Raw genomic sequence first — 22,402 nt, 5'->3', positions numbered from 1 at the left:
AGAAAACCATGAAAAAACGTTGATGACGTCACGGTCACATGACTAAATTATGTATATGGGCTCATAACAAAATAACAGCAGCCAATCAGAAGACGTGTTACATCCAAAATTAAATCATTTCTATATACTGTCCATTTGACCATGTGCCTTGTCTGTGTAACAGTTGGACAGATATTGTTTCTGGTGGTCTAACATGTTCAAGGGGAGATAATCAAATCAACTTACTTCAATATACTGTCTGTATGTCCATGTGCCTTGTCAGTGCAACAGCTGGACAGATATGTTTGTGATGGTCTAACTTGTTAAAGGGGAGATAATCAAATTAATTTACTTCTATATACGGTCCGTTTGACTATGTACCTTGTCAGTGTAACAGCTGGACAGATATTATTTCTGGTGGTCTAACATGTTAAAGGGGAGATAATCAAATTAACTTACTTCAATATACTGTCTATATGTCCATGTACTTTGTCAGTGAAACAGCTGGACAGATATTGTGTCTGGTGGTCTAACATGTTAAAGGGGTGATAATCAAATCAACTTGCTTCAATATACTGTCTATATGTCCATGTAGCACATTGTCAGTGAAACAGCTGGACAGATATTATTTCTGGTAGTCTAACATGTTAAAGGGGAGATAATCAAATCAACTTACTTCAATATACTGTGTATATGTCCATGTACCTTGTTGTTGTAACAACTGAACAGATATTGTTTATGGTAAACTAAAGTTTACATGTTAAAGGGGAGATAATAAAATCAACTGTCTTTAGTAAACTTATGTCGGTATGCCTTGTCAACCCTTTACTTCTTCGCAGATGATGGATACATTAACCTTTACATAGTGGAGAAAAAATTAATGGTTAAAATATTAGTCAAAGAATTTAAACTAATATATATATATTTAAAATGTGTACTTTTCTTTTTTTGCAGGATATAATGGCAAATTGGGATCTGGTAAGATTTTCTTTCTGAGTTCAATGGTCATGTGACCTATTTTTGTCTTTAAACTGTACAGAAAGGTACATGTGTGTAGTTCAGTGTATTCATAGAGGGAAAATAGTAGAGAATCAAAATGGCAAGAGTTATAAGAATTGTAATTGACAAAATTTGAAGGATACATTATGCAACAATACCAAGTCTTTTTCTTCTCTCAAAAAATCTCTGAAATAACTGTCTTGGTCAGTTGTTGTCACTGCATTTGAAAAGTAAACTGTAAAAGTGGACATCATAAGTCGAATAACTCAGACTATAAAAAAGTAGTTTGTTAATTTGTTAAATAAAAATATGTAACATTGTAACACACATGTCACTATAATTACCAATATACTAACTTACTTACTTAATTTAAATTATTACATTTGTAATACATTATTGTGTGCAGGAGAGAAATGCTTAAGCTTTGTTTTACTTACAGAAACTCAGTATAGCTGCTGAGGAGGGAAATATTAAAGATGTGGAATTATCTTTACAAAATGGAGCTAATTTGGAATATAAAAGAGTAAGTGATGTAGAAATATTTGAAACATTTAAATGTATTTACTTACAGTACACACAAGATGAACCAGATAAATCAATAGATATAGGAAGATGGGGTATGAGTGCCAATGAGACAACTCTCCATCCAGGTCACAATTTATAAAAGTAAACCATTATAGGTCAAGGTACAGTCTTCAACACAGAGCCTTGGCTCACACCGAACAACAAGCTATAAAGGGCCCCAAAAAAATAGTAATGTAAAACCCTTCAAACAGTTGTTTTTAGAATATTAGTCATTTATTATTAATGCTGTAGTAAGAAATATGTTACACAACAATAGTAAAGTAACTCCTGTTTTTACACAAAATATTAGAAATGTATTAACAAATCATTGATGTATACCACACCTATCAAATTGTGGATAAAATACCAAGGAGACAGTCACATTACATAAGTAGAAGGAGAATAACTTGGCAGAAACAAAAATACTAAAAAGACAAACAACAGTCTCTACAACATTACACAAAACAACAAGAACAAACATGAAATATGTAATAACACTTTTATTTCATTGGGTTGCTGTCCCATAACTTCATAATTAGAGTAAAATTGTAATTCATTTCATTATACTTCACATGCACTTTCCCTGTTTTCTTCTTGGGAACAGTATATCTAGCTGGAAATGAATCTGATAGGCTTTTCAGTATAAAATTAATAAAATCTCGGATTCCACAAGACTTCGCTAGCTATAGATTTATGGATTTTGGTAGCGTCTTACTGAAAAACTATTGGAACTATGCAGTAAATTAACCTGAGCAAGCAATATGCATTTACCACTCCAGTAGTGACACCTGATCATAAAACATTAATTTACCACTCCTGTACTGAACATGATATGTGACACCTGATCATAAAACATTAATTTACCACTCCTGTACTGAACATGACATGTGACACCTGATCATAAAACATTAATTTACCACTCCTGTACTGAACATGACATGTGACACCTGATCATACAACATTCATCTACTACTCCTGTACTGAACATGACATGTGACACGACATTGTACAACATTCATTTACCACTCCTGTACTGAACATGACATGTGACACCTGATCATACAACATTCATTTACCACTCCTGTACTGAACATGACATGTGACACCTGATCATACAACATTCATTTACCACTCCTGTACTGAACATGACATGTGACACCTGATCATACAACATTCATTTACCATTCTTGTACTAAACATGACATGTAACACCTGATCATACAACATTCATCTACTACTCCTGTACTGAACATGACATGTGGCACCTGATCATACAACATTCATCTACTACTCCTGTACTGAACATGACATTTGACACCTGATCATACAACATTCAATTAACACTCCTGTACTGAACATGACATGTGGCACCTGATCATACAACATTCATCTACTACTCCTGTACTGAACATGACATTTGACACCTGATCATACAACATTCATCTACTACTCCTGTATTGAACATGACATGTGGCACCTGATCATACAGCATTCATCTACTACCCCTGTAGTGGCACAACATCATACACATTCATTAACCACTCCTGTACTGAACATGACATGTGACACCTGATCATACAACAATTATTTATCATTTCTATACTGAACATTACATGTGACACTACAACATACAACATTCATTTATCACTCCAGTACTGAACATGACACATGACACATGACACCTGATCATACAACATTCATTTATCATTTCTGTACTGAACATTACATTCGGCACCTGATCCTAAAACATGCATATACTACTCCTGTACTGAACATGACATGTGACACCTGATCATACAACATTCATTTACCACCACTGTACTGAACATGACATGTGCAGCATTCATATACCACTCCTGTACTGAACATGACGTGACACCTGATCAATCAACATGCATTTACCACTCTTGTACTGATAATGACATGTGACATCTGATTATACAACGTTCATTTACCACCCCTGTACTGAATATGACCTGTTACCCCTTATTATACAACATGCATTTACCATTCCTATACTGAACATGACATTTTACCACTCCAATGAGAGATCCCCTGTCTGTGTGCCTTGTCAGTGTAACGGCTAGACAGATATTGTTTCTAATGGTCTAAACATGTTCCCCTTCTTCGGTCAAAATATTCCTTTTATTTAACAAAATAAAAATCAGTTTGCTGAGTGTTGTCTATTGTAATTCAAAATACATGACATATCAATTTTCAATTAAAAAGATATTGTAAAATTGCAATATAGATCATGAAATCATCAATTTAGACTTCTGGGAACACAGGATTTATATCCAATAAATTCTATTCGAAGGAAAAAGACTAAAATCAGAGAATTTTCTTTTTTATGAATATATTTCTTCGAAACAGTATTGTTTCCTGGATCATCGTTAAAAAACCCACTTTAGAAGTAACACTATGCTTTAAACAAGTGTGTAGCTAAAATGATTGTAAAGTAACCACTTCAAAACAATTGTTTCTGTCATAGCAGTGACAGTCCATATCAGGTCCATTATGTGACATAACAATCACACTTAATCTCAACACAATAATATGACAAAGCTTTGACACTCTTTACTCAACACCATCATGTGACCTAGCCATGACACTCTTGTACTCAACACCAACATGTGACAAATATAACTGACACTCTTTTTACTCAACACCAAAATGTGACATAGCAATGACACTCTTATACTCAACACCAACATGTGACATAGCAATGACGTACACATACTCAACACAAACATGTGACATAGCAATGACACTCTTACACTGCTCACAAACAAGTGACATATCACATTTACAGGCAAGGCAAACAAAAAATACAAACACAGCATACACCATTGCTATATTACCATAATAAGCAACAGCACATATGATATGAAGCAACTGTTATACATCACACAAACATTTTACATGTAACACAACTGAATACTTTTTATACTTTAATCATTACTCTGAATCAACACAAAATACTGTTAATCAGACAACAAATATTTGTTAGAATTATATAAAGTGGGGCCTCATTTTTCCTGTCTCATTAATCTGAATAAGAAAATATAATTTGTTTTTATTTTTATTGAAATTATTTTTTTTGTTAACTTTGATCATCATTGTTTTAAAATCGGACAGATTTAAAAAAAAAAAACAACAAAAACTTGACAGAATTATATAAAGTGGGGTCTCATTTTATTCGTAACACAGAACTGAATCAAATAGTAAAGGTTTTATTTTGTTTCCTGACGAAAAATTATTTTGTTTACATCTGATTTTAATGAGAAGTTGATGAGAACAAGTTGTGTTTTAACATCTTTAGTCAGATAAGGTTAATTCTACAGATCTAATGTAAAACATCTTTTAAAAATAACAAATACTTGACAGAATTATATAAAGTGGGGTCTTATTTTTCTTGTCTCTTCGTACTGAATCAGAAAATATAACTCGTTTTTATATTTCTTAAAAAAAGTGTTTTTTTTTTTAACTTTATCATTCTACTTAATCATTGTTAATCAGACAGATTTAATGGACAAAAATATTTGTTAGAATTATATAAAGTGGGGTCTCATTTTAATTGTCTTGTCCAGCTGAGTCCATTGATATAAATATTGTTTATGTTTCTAGAAATATTTTTTTTTTTAACTTGACAGTTCTGATGGAAGTTCTGACATCTCACAATAAAACATGTTGTTTATTTGTTGTTTATGTAGAATATAAATACAAGTGTGACTGGTCATTTTATTCAGTTTTGGCCACTGATTCATGTGATATATATTTTGTTTATATTTAATACACAACATTATCCAGTTTATGACACAAGTTTTGATGTCTGTTATATTTTGATATTACAGTATGGAATGACACCATTAATGTCGGCGGCTGAGGGAGGACACCTGGAGGTAGTGATGTACCTCGCCAGTCAGGGCAGTCAGTTAGAGGCCACATCCACCGGGGTAATGATCGATAGATAGATATAATTACCTTACTCTGACAAAACATCACTTTATACAGAATCTACACAAAATCATGTTGTTAATCAGACAGGTTTAATGGACAACAAATATTTGTTAGAATTATATAAAGTGGGGTCTCATTTTATTCGTAACACAGAACTGAATCAGATAGGAAAGGTTTTATTTTGTTTCCTGACAAAAAATTATTTTATCAACATTTGATTTTAATGAGAAGTTGATGAGAACAAGTTGTGTTAACATCTTTAGTCAGATAATATTAATTCTACAGATCTAATGTAAAACATCTTTTTAAAATAACAAATACTTTACAGAATTATATAAAGTGGGGTTTCATTTTTCTTGTCTCTTCGTACTGAATCAGAAAATATAACTTGTTTTTATGTTCCTTGAAAAAAAGTTTTTTTTTAACTTTGATCATTCTACCGAATCATTGTTAATCAGACAGATTTAATGGACAACAAATATTTGTTAGAATTATATAAAGTGAGGTCTCATTTTAATTGTCTTGTCCAGCTGAGTCCATTGATATAAATATTGTTTATGTTTCTTGATAAAAGTTTTTTTTTAACCTGACAGTTCTGATGGAAGTTCTGACATCTCACAATAAAACATGTTGTTTATTTGTTGTTTATGTAGAATATAAATACAAGTGTGACTGGTCATTTTATTCAGTTTTGACCACTGATTCATGTGATATATATTTTGTTTATATTTATTACACAACATTGTCCAGTTTATGACACAAGTTTTGATGTCTGTTATATGTTGATATTACAGTGGGGACATACACCATTAATGTTGGCGGCTGAGGGAGGACACCTGGAGGTAGTGATGTACCTCGCCAGTCACGGCAGTCAGTTAGAGGCCACAGACTGGGTAATGATAGATATAATGACCTTACTCTGACCAAACATCATTTTATACAGAATCTACACAAAATCATGTTGTTAATCAGACAGATTTAATGGACAACAAATATTTGTTAGAATTATATAAAGTGGGGTCTCATTTTATTGGTAACACAGAACTGAATCAAATAGTAAAGGTTTTATTTTGTTTCCTGACGAAAAATTATTTTGTAAACATCTGATTTTAATGAGAAGTTGATGAGAACAAGTTGTGTTAACATCTTTAGTCAGATAATGTTAATTCTACAGATCTAATGTAAAACATCTTTTAAAAACAACAAATACTTGACAGAATTATATAAAGTGGGGTCTTATTTTTCTTGTCTTTTCCTACTGAATCAGAAAATATAACTTGTTTTAATGTTTCTTGAAAAAAGTTTTTTTTTTTTTTAATCTGACAGTTTTGATGGAAGTTCTGACATCTCACAATAAAACATGTTGTTTATTTGTTGTTTATGTAGAATATAAATACAAGTGTGACTGGTCATTTTATTCAGTTTTGACCACTGATTCATGTGATATATATTTTGTTTATATTTATTACACAACATTGTCCAGTTTATGACACAAGTTTAGATGTCTGTTATATGTTGATATTACAGCATGGACTGACACCATTAATGTCGGCGGCTCAGAGAGGACACCTGGAGGTAGTGATGTACCTCGTCAGTCAGGGCAGTCAGTTAGAGGCCACAGACCCCTGGGTAATGATAGCTATAATCACTTTACTCTGACTTAACATCACTTTATACAGAATCTACACAAAATCATGTTGTTAATCAGACAGGTTTAATGGACAACAAATATTTATTAGAATTATATAAAGTGGGGTCTCATTTTATTCGTAACACAGAACTGAATCAGATAGGAAAGGTTTTATTTTGTTTCCTGACGAAAATTTTTTTTGTAAACATCTGATTTTAATGAGAAGTTGATGAGAACAAGTTGTGTTAACATCTTTAGTCAGATAATGTTAATTCTACAGATCTAATGTAAAACATCTTTTAAAAATAACAAATACTTGACAGAATTATATAAAGTGGGGTCTTATTTTTCTTGTCTCTTCGTACTGAATCAGAAAATATAACTTGTTTTTATGTTTCTTGAAAAAAAGTTTTTTTTTCACTTTGATTATTCTACTGAATCATTGTTAATCAGACGGGTTTAATGGAGACCTAATATATTTGAGAGAATTATATAAAGTGGGGTCTTATTTTTCTTGTCTTTTCGTACTGAATCAGAAAATATAACTTGTTTTTATGTTTCTTGAATTTTTTTTTTTCAACTTTGATTATTCTACAGACATGACAGAATCAACATAAAATCATGTTGTTAATCAGACATGTTAAATGGACAACAAATACTTGTTCGACTTATATTAAATAGGGTTTGCTATCATTTTTTCATGTTTCGTAGAACTGAATCAGAAAATATATATTTAGTTTATATATCTTAATCTACCATTTATCAGTTTATACATAAGTATAATTGGATATTTTCTTAGCCAATGTTATATTTCTTACATTTTGACACCTCTCTTGATTTATTATCACACACCGTTAACATGTTTATATTTTAAATTGTTATAGAATGGAGAAACAGCTTTACATCATGCTGCTGGGAATGGACAGATTGATGTAACAAAATGGCTAATAGATCAAGGATGCAGTCCTTGGGTGAAAAATGACCAGGTAACATTCATTTTTATTCTTATTCACTATCTTTCTTCACAAAAAATGAATACATTTTAAATTCATATATAGAACAAAAATTCACTTGATTATATGTGAACAAAGTATTTAACATGGTACAGTCACTTGATTTACAAACATTAATCAGACCAACCCACAGACCACACTTTAAATCACCAATCAACACAGACAAATAATCAAAGTATTTAACATGGTGTAGTGACTTGATTTACAAACATTAATCAAACCAACCCACAGACCACACTTTAAATCACCAATCAACACGGACAAATAATCAAAGTATTTAACATGGTGTAGTCACTTGATTTACAAACATTAATCATACCAACCCACAGACCACACTTTAAATCACCAATCAACACGGACAAATAATCAAAGTATTTAACATGGTGTAGTCACTTGATTTATAAACATTAATCATACCAACCCACAGACCACACTTTAAATCACCAATCAACACGGACAAATAATCAAAGTATTTAACATGGTGTAGTCACTTGATTTACAAACATTAATTATACCAACCCACAGACCACACTTTAAATCACCAATCAAAACAGACAAATAATCAAAGTATTTAACATGGTGTAGTCACTTGATTTACAAACATTAATTATACCAACCCACAGACCACACTTTAAATCACCAATCAACACGGACAAATAATCAAATGTTAACACAATGACAACCAATCAAAGTAATTAACATGGTGCAGTCACTTAATTAACAATTATTAACGTGAGTCATAAAAACTGATATACCATAATTCAAACAATGTCAACAAAGGGATAACCAATCAAAGCATGGCAATACAATGATCACCTAGCAATCATTACCAACATACCTTCCACCAATCATACATTACAAACACACCTTCCACCAATCATACATTATAAACACACCTCCCACCAATCATACATTACAAACACATCTTCCACCAATCATACATTACCAACACAACTTCCACCAATCATACATTACAAACACACCTCCCACCAATCATACATTACAAACACACCTTCCACGAATCATACATTATAAACACACCTTCCACCAATCATACATTGTCAACACACTTCCCACCAATCATACATTACAAAAACACCTTCCATGAATCATACATTACAAATACACCTCCCACCAATCATACATTACAAATACACCTTCCACCAATCATACATTACAAACACACCTTCCACCAATCATACATTACAAACACACCTTCCACCAATCATACATTACAAACACACCTCCCACCAATCATACATTACCAACACACCTCCCACCAATCATACATTACAAACACATCTTCCACCAATCATACATTACAAACACACCTTCCACCAATCATACATTGTCAACACACTTCCCACCAATCATACATTACAAAAACACCTTCCACCAATCATACATTACAAACACATCTTCCACTAATCATACATTACAAACACATCTTCCACCAATCATACATTACAAACACACCTTCCACGAATCATACATTACAAACACACCTTCCACCAATCATACATTGTCAACACACTTCCCACCAATCATACATTACAAAAACACCTTCCACCAATCATACATTACAAACACATCTTCCATCATTCATACATTTCAAACACACCTTCCACCAATCATACATTACAAACACACCTTCCACCAATCATACACTACCAACAAACCTCCCACCAATCATACATTACAAACACATCTTCCACCAATCATACATTACAAACACATCTTCCACCAATCATACATTACAAACACACCTTCCACGAATCATACATTACAAACACACCTTCCACCAATCATACATTGTCAACACACTTCCCACCAATCATACATTACAAAAACACCTTCCACCAATCATACATTACAAACACATCTTCCACTAATCATACATTACTAACACACCTTCCACTAATCATACATTACAAACACATCTTCCACCAATCATACATTACAAACACACCTTCCATCAATCATACATTTCAAACACACCTTCCACCAATCATACATTACAAACACACCTTTCACCAATCATACACTACCAACAAACCTCCCACCAATCATACATTACAAACACATCTTCCACCAATCATACATTACAAACACATCTTCCAACAATCATACATTTCAAACATACCTTCCACCTATCATACATTACAAACACATCTTCCACCAATAATACATTACTAACACATCTTCCACCAATCTGACATACATTACAAACACATCTTCCACCAATCATACATTACAAATACACCTTCCACCAATCATACACTAAAAACACACCTCCCAACAGTCATACATAACAACACACCTTCCACCAATCATACATTACAAACACACCTTCCACCAATCATACATTACAAATACACCTTCCATCAATCATACACTACTAACATACCTTCCACCAAGCATACACTACAAACACACCTCCCACCAGTCATACATAACAAACACACCTTCCACCATTACAAACACACCTTCCACCAATCATACATTACAAACACACCTTCCACCAATCATACACTACAAACATATCTTCCACCAATCATACATTACAAACACACCTCCCACCAATCATACATTACAAACACACCTTCCACCAATCATACACTACAAACACACCTCCCACCAATCATACATTAGAAATACACCTTCCACCAATCATACATTACAAACACACCTTCCACCAATCATACATTACAAACACATCTCCAACCAGTCATACATGACAAACACATCTTCCACCAATCATACATTACAAACATCTTCCACCAATCATACACTACAAACACACCTCCCACCAATCATACATTAGAAATACATCTTCCACCAATCATACATTACAAACATCTTCCACCATTCATACATTACAAACATACCTTCCACAAATCATACATTACAAACACACCTTCCACTAATCATACATGACAAACACGCCTTCCACCAATCATACATGACAAACACATCTTCCACCAATCATACATTACTAACACATCTTCCACCAATCATACATTACAAACACATCTTCCACCAATCATACACTACAAACACACCTTCCACCAATCATACACTAGAAACACACCTTCCACCAATCATACATTACAAACACACCTTCCACCAATCATACATTACAAACACATCTTCCACCAATCATACATTACTAACACATCTTCCACCAATCATACATTACAAACACGTCTTCCACCAATCATACATTACTAACACATCTTCCACCAGTCATACATTACAAACACATCTTCCACCAATCATACATTACAAACACATCTTCCACCAATCATACACTACAAACACACCTTCCACCAATCATACATTACAAACACACCTTCCACCAATCAAACATTACAAACACATCTTCCACCAATCATACATTACTAACACATCTTCCACCAGTCATACATTACAAACACATCTTCCACCAATCATACATTACAAACACACCTTCCACCAATTATACATTACAAACACACCTCCCACCAATCATACATTACAAACACACCTTCCACCAATCATACATTACAAACACATCGTCCACCAATCATACATTACAAACACATCTTCCACCAATCATACATTACAAACACATCTTCCACCAATCATACATTACAAACACATCTTCCACCAATCATACATTACTAACACATCTTCCACCAATCATACATTACTAACACATCTTCCACCAGTCATACATTACAAACACATCTTCCACCAATCATACATTGTCAACACACTTCCCACCAATCATACATTACAAAAACACCTTCCACCAATCATACATTACAAACACATCTTCCACCAATCATACATTACAAACACATCTTCCACCAATCATACATTACTAACACATCTTCCACCAATCATACATTACTAACACATCTTCCACCAGTCATACATTACAAACACATCTTCCACCAATCATACATTGTCAACACACTTCCCACCAATCATACATTACAAAAACACCTTCCACCAATCATACATTACAAACACATCTTCCACCAATCATACATTACAAACACATCTTCCACCAATCATACATTACAAACACATCTTCCACCAATCATACATTACAAACACACCTTCCACCAATCATACATTACAAACACACCTCCCACCAATCATACATTAGAAATACATCTTCCACCAATCATACATTACAAACACATCTTCCACCAATCATACATTACAAACTCATCTTCCACCAATCATACATTACAAACACACCTTCCACCAATCATACATTACAAACACATCTTCCACCAATCATACATTACAAACACATCTTCCACCAATCATACATTACAAACACATCTTCCACCAATCATACATTACAAACACATCTTCCACCAATCATACACTACAAACACACCTTCCACCAATCATGCATTACAAACACACCTTCCACCAATCATACATTACAAACACATCTTCCACCAATCATACATTACTAACACATCTTCCACCAATCATACATTACAAACACATCTTCCACCAATCATACATTACAAACACACCTCCCACCAATCATACATTACAAACACACCTTCCACCAATCATACATTACAAACACATCTTCCAACAATCATACATTTCAAACATACCTTCCACCTATCATACATTACAAACACATCTTCCACCAATCATACATTACAAAAACATCTTCCACCAATCATACATTAGAAACACACTGTCCACCAATCATACATTACAAACACATCTTCCACCAATCATACATTACAAACACATCTTCCACCAATCATACATTACTAACACATCTTTCACCAATCATACATTACAAACACATCTTTCACCAATCATACATTACAAACACATCTTCAACCAATCATACATTACAAACACACCTTCCACCAATCATACATTACAAACACACCTTCCACCAATCATACACTACAAACACACCTTCCACCAATCATACATTACAAACCGACCTTCCACCAATCATACATTACAAACACATCTTCCACCAATCATACATTACAAACACACCTTCCACCAATCATACATTACAAACACACCGTTCACCAATCATACATTACAAACATCATACATTACTAACACATCTTCCACCAATCATACATTACAAACACATCTTCCACCAATCATACATTAGAAACACACCGTTCACCAATCATACATTACAAACACATCTTCCACCAATCATACATTACAAACACATCTTCCACCAATCATACATTACTAACACATCTTCCACCAATTATACATTACAAACACATCTTCCACCAATCATACATTACAAACACACCTTCCACCAATCATACATTACAAACACACCTTCCACCAATCATACATTACAAACACACCGTCCACCAATCATACACTACAAACACACCTTCCACCAATCATACATTACAAATACAACTTCCACCAATCATACATTATACATTACAAACACATCTTCCACCAATCAAACATTACAAACACACCTTCCACCAATCATACATTACCAAAATACCTTCCACCAATCATACATTACTAACACATCTTCCACCAATCATAGATTACAAACACACCTTCCACCAATCATACATTACAAACACACCTTCCACCAATCATACATTACAAACACACCTTCCACTAATCAAACATTAGAAATACGCCTTCCACCAATCATACATTACAAACACACCTTCCACCAATCATACATTACAAATACACCTTCCACCAATCATACATTACAAACACACCTTCCACTAATCATACATTACAAACACACCTTCCACCAATCATACACTACAAACACACCTTCCACCAATCATACATTACAAACACACCTTCCACCAAGCATACATTACAAGCACATCTTCCACCAATCATACATTACAAACACACCTTCAACAAATCATACATTACAAACACACCTCCCACCAATCATACATTACAAACACACCTATCACCAATCATACATTACAAACACATCTTCCACCAATCATACATTACAAATACACCTTCCACTAATCATACATTACCAACACACCTTCCACCAATCATACATTACAAACACACCTTCCACCAATCATACATTACAAATACACCTTCCACTTATCATACATTACAAATACACCTCCAACCAGTCATACATTACAAACACATCTTCCACCAATCATACATTACAAGCACATCTTCCACCAATCATACATGACAAACACACCTTCCACCAATCATACATTACAAACACACCTCCACTTATCATACATTGCAAATACACCTTCCACCAATCATACATTACAAACACATCTTCCACCAATCATACATTACAAGCACATCTTCCACCAATCATACATGACAAACACACCTTCCACTAATCATACATTGCAAATACACCTTCCACCAATTATACATTACAAACACATCTTCCACCAATCATACACTGCTAACATACCTTCCACTTATCATACATTACAAATACATCTCCCACCAGTCATACATTACAAACACATCTTCCACCAATCATACATTACAAGCACATCTTCCACCAATCAAACATGACAAACACACCTTCCACCAATGATACATTACAAACACACCTTCCACTAATCATACATTGCAAATTCACCTTCCACCAATCATACATTACAAACACATCTTCCACCAATCCTACATTACAAACACACCTACCACTAATCATACATTACCAACACACCTTCCACCAATCATACATTACAAACACACCTTCCACCAATCATACATTACAAATACACCTTCCACTTATCATACATTACAAATACACCTCCAACCAGTCATACATTACAAACACATCTTCCACCAATCATACATTACAAGCACATCTTCCACCAATCATACATGACAAACACACCTTCCACCAATCATACATTACAAACACACCTCCACTAATCATACATTGCAAATACACCTTCCACCAATCATACATTACAAACACATCTTCCACCAATCATACATTACAAGCACATCTTCCACCAATCATACATGACAAACACACCTTCCACTAATCATACATTGCAAATACACCTTCCACCAATTATACATTACAAACACATCTTCCACCAATCATACACTGCTAACATACCTTCCACTTATCATACATTACAAATACATCTCCCACCAGTCATACATTACAAACACATCTTCCACCAATCATACATTACAAGCACATCTTCCACCAATCAAACATGACAAACACACCTTCCACCAATGATACATTACAAACACACCTTCCACTAATCATACATTGCAAATTCACCTTCCACCAATCATACATTACAAACACATCTTCCACCAATCATACATTACAAACACATCTTCCACCAATCATACATTACAAACACACCTACCACCAATCATACATTACAAACACACCTACCACTAATCATACATTACCAACACACCTTCCACCAATCATACATTACAAACACACCTTCCACCAATCATACATTACAAATACACCTTCCACTTATCATACATTACAAATACACCTCCAACCAGTCATACATTACAAACACATCTTCCACCAATCATACATTACAAGCACATCTTCCACCAATCATACATGACAAACACACCTTCCACCAATCATACATTACAAACACACCTCCACTAATCATACATTGCAAATACACCTTCCACCAATCATACATTACAAACACATCTTCCACCAATCATACATTACAAGCACATCTTCCACCAATCATACATGACAAACACACCTTCCACTAATCATACATTGCAAATACACCTTCCACCAATTATACATTACAAACACATCTTCCACCAATCATACACTGCTAACATACCTTCCACTTATCATACATTACAAATACATCTCCCACCAGTCATACATTACAAACACATCTTCCACCAATCATACATTGCAAGCACATCTTCCACCAATCATACATGACAAACACACCTTCCACCAATGATACATTACAAACACACCTTCCACTAATCATACATTGCAAATTCACCTTCCACCAATCATACATTACAAGCACATCTTCCACCAATCATACATTACAAACACATCTTCCACCAATCATACATTACAAACACACCTTCCACCAATCATACATTACAAACATACCGTTCATCAATCATACATGACAAACACATCTTACACCAATCATACATTACAAACACACCTTCCAACAATCATACATTACAAATACACCTTCCACCAATCATACATTACAAACACATCTTCCACAAATCATACATTACAAACAAACATTCCACCAATCATACACTACCATCAAACCTTCCACCAGTAAAACACTACCAACACACATTCAACCAATCAAATACTACTAACACACCTTCTACCAATCATACACTACCAAAAAACCTTCCACCAATCATACACTACAAACATACCTTCCACCAATCATACACTACCAACATACCTTCCACCAATCATACACTACCAACATACCATCCACCAATCATACACTACAAGCATACCCTCCACCAGTCATACACTACCAACATAACTTCCACCAATCATACACTACAAACATACCTTCCACCTATCATACACTACAAACCTACCTTCCCAAAATCCCCGGCTTAGAAACATGAAATCCTGAGGTGTTTTTTTCAAAAAAAATTCATTTCCCGACATCCCATAATTAAAAAAAATATTCCCGCATCCCGTAAAGATCAATCCCGAAATCCTGAGCTAAAAACACACGATCATGACGTCTCGAATAAGTCCTGCCTCCCTCTTATCTCTACACTATCTTTATTTTGGTCAAATCACTACTTTCACTTTCAACAATAATTTTTTATGCCCCATTTATGGGAATTATGTTTTTTTGTGTGTTCGTCAGTTAGTCCGTTCGTCCGTCCTTCTGTCCAGCTTCAGGTTAAAGTTTTCACTTTTAACAATAAATTTGTATGCCCCATTAATGGGAATTATGTTTTCAAGTCTGTTCATTCGTTCCTTCTTTTGTCCGTCCGTCTGTCCCGCTTCAGGTTAAAGTTTTTTGTCGAAGTAGTTTTTGATGAAGTTGAAGTCAAACCAACTATAAACTTCGTAAATATGTTCCCTATGATATTATATTTCCAATTTTAATGCCAAATTAGAGCTTTTACCCCATTATATAATCCTTTTAACATAGTAAAAGATAGTGCTGATATGGCATCTGTATAATATGGACACATTCTTGTTTCCACATGTTTTACTTATTTCAATATATATGCAACTGATATGACCCCTTAGATAGTAAATATTTCAGAAAAAAAGGTAGACAGAATACAGAGAGTCTCTGTATAATATAGTAATATAATCGTAGTTTACACGTGGATAAACGCAAAAACATAATTGTCTCTAAGGAGGTATAATAGTTGTGGTTCTTGCAACCTTAAAACCATGATATGGAGAACGCTCTGATTGGCTTATTTATTTTTCATTTTTTGTAATCTATAATACGATTGGTTGTTCTTGTGCACGTTTAAAACCAGAAGTCTTATCCATGACTAAAAGTTAGTCTGATAACGGAAACAATATCCCGACACCTATTTTGTCGTTTTTCTCCCAAAATAACTCTATCTGAATAGTCATAAGAATGGATGACAAATGTGCTATGCATGTTACCTAAAGAAAACAGAGGCATGATGATTAATTTATTGTGGAAGGAAGAGAAGCGACACACAAAATGAGGTCTTCTCGTGTAATAGTATTATCACGGGTTTGGGTAGCGTGTACGTGACACATTTAACTCTACTAATAAAATAAGGATGTGGTTCATGGGATTGGGAAAATTACGTTAATCAAATCCAGAAATAATGTAATACATGTATACAATATATGATTTATTTGAGCTTCTAATGCTATTTTTATGACAGGATTTCAAACGTTACAATAAAGTTAATTTGTTCTTTAGTTGTCTTTTTCTTTACTTTGACTTCATGAGCTAATCTTTTTAAACGGGCTAGTCTGCCTTGTACCAAATATTCGAGCCTTGTACCAAATATTCGAGCCTTGTACCAAATATTCGAGCCTTATATCAAATCAATATATCGAGATTAACCCCGTATATGAATAAATATATGTACGCAAATGTTCTCTTTTCGGAATTATGTCCGATTAGAACTCACTTCAGCCACTTTAATGTTGAAGTATAAATTTATATTTTCGTCCTGAATAGCTTGTTTCTTCTTGAAATTTGTAATAAATTGTGAGAATCACCTCAGTAAAGTAATTTTAAAGCTTAAATAAGCTATAAAATATATATATGTTTTTATAACAAAGTCATTAAATAAAATAAATTTTCTCTGTACCTTTTCTTTTTGTGAATTCTGTAATTTTTCCCTTATGTCCTATCCTCTTTGATTGTCGAATCCCAGAACCCCGAATAAGCCAAACGCTCTTGTTTTTATATTACGATGCTATGTAGCTATAGCAATTGCTAAAATTTAGCTGTCCCCATGGTGTCCCCATAGTTACAGCTAAGAGTGGCGCGAAATTCGCCATCTCTTAGGTAACAATTAGAATCTCGTATTTTCATCCAAACACCGTGTTACTTCTTTTTACTACCAATATAATAAAGCTTTCGTTAAATAAACCTCAAATAAACTTTATTTCATTGAAAACTATTACCAAATATAGAATCGGGATGAATTTACCCATATGGAGCCTCTGAAAGTTTCCTTCTATTTTCATCCAAGTACGCACATGCGCAAAGTTAACTTTCGAATACACATCCTCTATGGAATTTTGTACATCAGGAGTTTGTAAACATTGACCGATAAGACCACTATTTGAAACAAAAATGAAATGTTGGCATGCTTAAAAGTAAGACAAGAAGAAGTCCAACCGACGTATAACCTCTGAAACAGCTGCCATGTGCTTAAACGAAAGAAATCCTCTAAAACCTGAAAACCAGATGTCCCACTTCGTACACAAACTGTATCATGTATGTTGACTCCTCCACATGTGCTTACATTTACCAATCTCATATACCAAATATTTATGTAAATGAACTATACCATTAACTGTAACATACGTTACGTTAGGTATAAGTAATGTGCAAAGTTAATAACTTACACAACCTCTTGTAATAAAAGGGGGGGGGGGGTCAGTTTGTAGATCATTACAGTATAGATAGGTAAAATTTATTCAACAATTAGCTATTATTTATCATTTTACAGTTTATAAAATAAAGGAAAATGTATATGTGTTTGATTCAGATGAAAGATTATTTGATTGTATTTCAGGGTCAGACTCCTTATGATCTGGTAACAAGGTGTGACTCTGAAGAAGTAAAAAGGAAGACGAAAGAAGTGATGGACTTCCTTAAGGTAGATATTTTTTCTTAATAAAAAAGAGATATTCACAAATATGTCACAGATTGTTAGAGTCACAACAAACTTGGTACAAAGAAGTTACAATAAAACATTTGCCTTTAGTTGTCTATGTGGTATTTGTTGTCAGTTAACAATGTAAGTTGACAATTACAAGTGTGTTACCTAATTCAGATGTTGGCATATGTGATACGTGTTGTCAGTTAACCATGTAAGTTGACACTTCCAAGTTTGTTGCCTAATGTAGATGTTGGCATATATATGTGAAAGAAAAATGTTTGAAAACTGTGTACTCATCTGTTTGGATATCTTTTTGGTATTTGTTTTGTTGGCTTGCTGTCTTCTTGGTTTATACATCACATCTCCTTTTATTTAAGCAAAATATGTGCATTATGTATCAGTGTATGAAAAGATTGATTTAAATGTTTCTCTAATTCTATGGAAATTTATCCCTTTCCAAACCCATTTTATAAAAAAATTTAATCAACGTGTGGTTTCCGGTGATCTCAACAGATCATTGGATGATTTTAAGGGTCAAAACCTTTCTAGCTAACTGGATGAATCAAAATATGCTAACAGGTGTTAATGAAATTGACAACATTCGTGACAGGCCTCTACAATAACTTTTTTTTCAACTTGTCCAGTAGGACAAGTACATACCAAAACTTACTTGTCCGAATGAAATTGTTACTTGTCCAAATTTTTTTTACTAAAAATAACCTTTTTACATCTTAAGTTGATTAAAGGAACATAACGAATTTAAACAATAGAACAGAATTTGATCTTTTTCTTGTGAAATAGTTTTCAAAAATATGAGTCAAGTACAAAAACAAGAGGCTCTCAAGAGCCTGAATCGCTCACCTGGTAAACAATGCCTTATTTACCCCTTAAGGGGTCAATTGACAATTTTGGTCATATTAACCTATTTGTAGATCTTACTTTGCTGATCATTTTTGCTGTTTACAGTTTATCTTTATCTATAATGATATTCAAGATAATGACCAAAAACTGCAAAATTTCCTTAAAATTACCAATTAAGTGGCAGCAACCCAACAATGGTTTTTTTGATTCGTCTGAAAATTTCAGGGCTGATAGATCTTGACCTAATGAACATTTTTACCCCTGTCAGATTTGCTCTAAATGCTATCGTTTTTGAGATATAAGCCAAAAACTGCATTTGACCCCTATGTTCTATTTAAAGTAAGGGCGGCCATGTTTTTTGACGGATCAAAAATCGAAGCACACACTTTGTGCAGGATAATCTAAGGAACTATCATGCTAAGTTTCATCCAAATCCATTCAGTAGTTTCAGAGGAGAAGATTTTTTAAAATTAGCAAATATGATGAACAAATTGTGAAAAATTGTCATTAAAGGACATTTACCCCTTAAGGGGTCAATTGACAATTTTGGTCATATTAACTTATTTGTAGATCTTACTTTGCTGATCATTTTTGCTGTTTACAGTTTATCTTCATCTATAATAATATTCAAGATAATGACCAAAAACTGCAAAATTTCCTTAAAATTACCAATTAAGTGGCAGCAACCCAACAATGGTTTGTTTGATTCATCTGAAAATTTCTGGGCTGATAGATCTTGACCTAATGAACATTTTTACCCCATGTCAGATTTGCTCTAAATGCTTCCGTTTTTGAGATATAAGCCAAAAACTGCATTTGACCCCTATGTTCTATTTTAAGTAACGGCGGCCATGTTTTTTGACGGATCAAAAATCGAAGCACACACTTTGTGCAGGATAATCTAAGGAACGATCATTTTAAGTTTCATTCAAATCCATTCAGTAGTTTCAGAGGAGAAGATGTTTGAAAAATTGTTAACGACGACGACGGACGCCAAGTGATGAGAAAAGCTCACATGGCCTTTTAGGCCAGGTGAGCTAAAAAAGGGGGACGAAAGATACCAAAGGGACATCAAACCCACAAATCCAAAACAAACTGACAACGCCATGGCCAAAAATGAAAAAGACAAACAAACAACAGCACTCATGACACAACACAGAAAACCAAAGAGTAAACAACCCCACCAAAAAACTAGGGGTGATCTCAGGTGCTCCTGAAGGGTACAACTGAATCTAGTCATGTCACAGGACTTAGGTTCTAGTTTTCATCAATGATAGTCTCATCAGACTCTGCACATGAGGCACCATCTGATAGGCCTGTACACATGGTACACTCATTTGACATTTCATTTGTATCCTATATTTTTCGAAAAAAGTGTATTCAAATACAATCAATAAAAAGAAGATAAGGTCTGATTGCCAATGAGACAACTCTCATCAAGAGACCAAATGACACAGAAATTTACAACTATAGGTCACTATATTGCAAGTATTGTTTTTTTTCTACTTATGATCAAATATGATTTTGTGAATTTTATGGTAAATAAAAAAAAATCTTTTTGTGAAAAAATTACTGGTATGGTATGTCATGTATTTATTATAAGGAACAGAATAAGGTAGCAAAATGAGGTACTGATTTGTTTTGGTCCAGAAGTGTCTCCTGCCTTGCCAAACTGTCTATCAATCATGACTACTAAATAGATCTCCTACGGTGCCAAACTGTCTATTAAACTTGGAGCATCAATGTAGAAATATCGGAAAATTTATGATACTGTCATTAAAGTGAGAGGGTTAGCGCTATAGAACCAGGTTTAATCCACCATATTCTACATTTGAAAATGCCTGTACTAAGTCAGGAATATGACAGTTCTTGTCCATTCGTTTTTGATAAGTTTTGTTATTTGATTTTGCCATGTGATTATGGACTTTCCCAATTGATCTTCCTCTGAGTTCAGTATTTTTGTGATTTTACTTTTTTCTTAACCTGTCGAGGTGACGAACTGTCCAGTAAAGTTACCTTTGTCTACAAAGCGCATCATTGATTCGGA

General features: G+C 33.9%; 1 protein-coding gene across 1 annotated transcript in view; it reads left to right on the top strand.

Annotated features, from left to right (window-relative positions):
• LOC143084004 (uncharacterized) overlaps positions 1-22,402 on the top strand; it is a 144,855-nt gene that overhangs the window by 10,869 nt on the left and 111,584 nt on the right. The window contains exons 4-9 of the mRNA XM_076260411.1: positions 934-957; positions 1,418-1,501; positions 5,397-5,498; positions 6,297-6,395; positions 8,017-8,118; positions 19,408-19,491. Coding sequence (XP_076116526.1) covers positions 940-957; positions 1,418-1,501; positions 5,397-5,498; positions 6,297-6,395; positions 8,017-8,118; positions 19,408-19,491 — 489 coding nt within the window. The 5' untranslated portion in view covers positions 934-939. The remainder of the gene's footprint in view (positions 1-933; positions 958-1,417; positions 1,502-5,396; positions 5,499-6,296; positions 6,396-8,016; positions 8,119-19,407; positions 19,492-22,402) is intronic.

Source organism: Mytilus galloprovincialis, chromosome 7, assembly GCF_965363235.1.
Source record: "Mytilus galloprovincialis chromosome 7, xbMytGall1.hap1.1, whole genome shotgun sequence".
In the NCBI taxonomy this organism is placed as follows: Eukaryota; Metazoa; Mollusca; class Bivalvia; order Mytilida; family Mytilidae; genus Mytilus; species Mytilus galloprovincialis.
The sequence above is the reverse complement of the archived record's forward strand: the minus strand, read 5'-3'. Positions and strand labels throughout refer to the sequence as shown.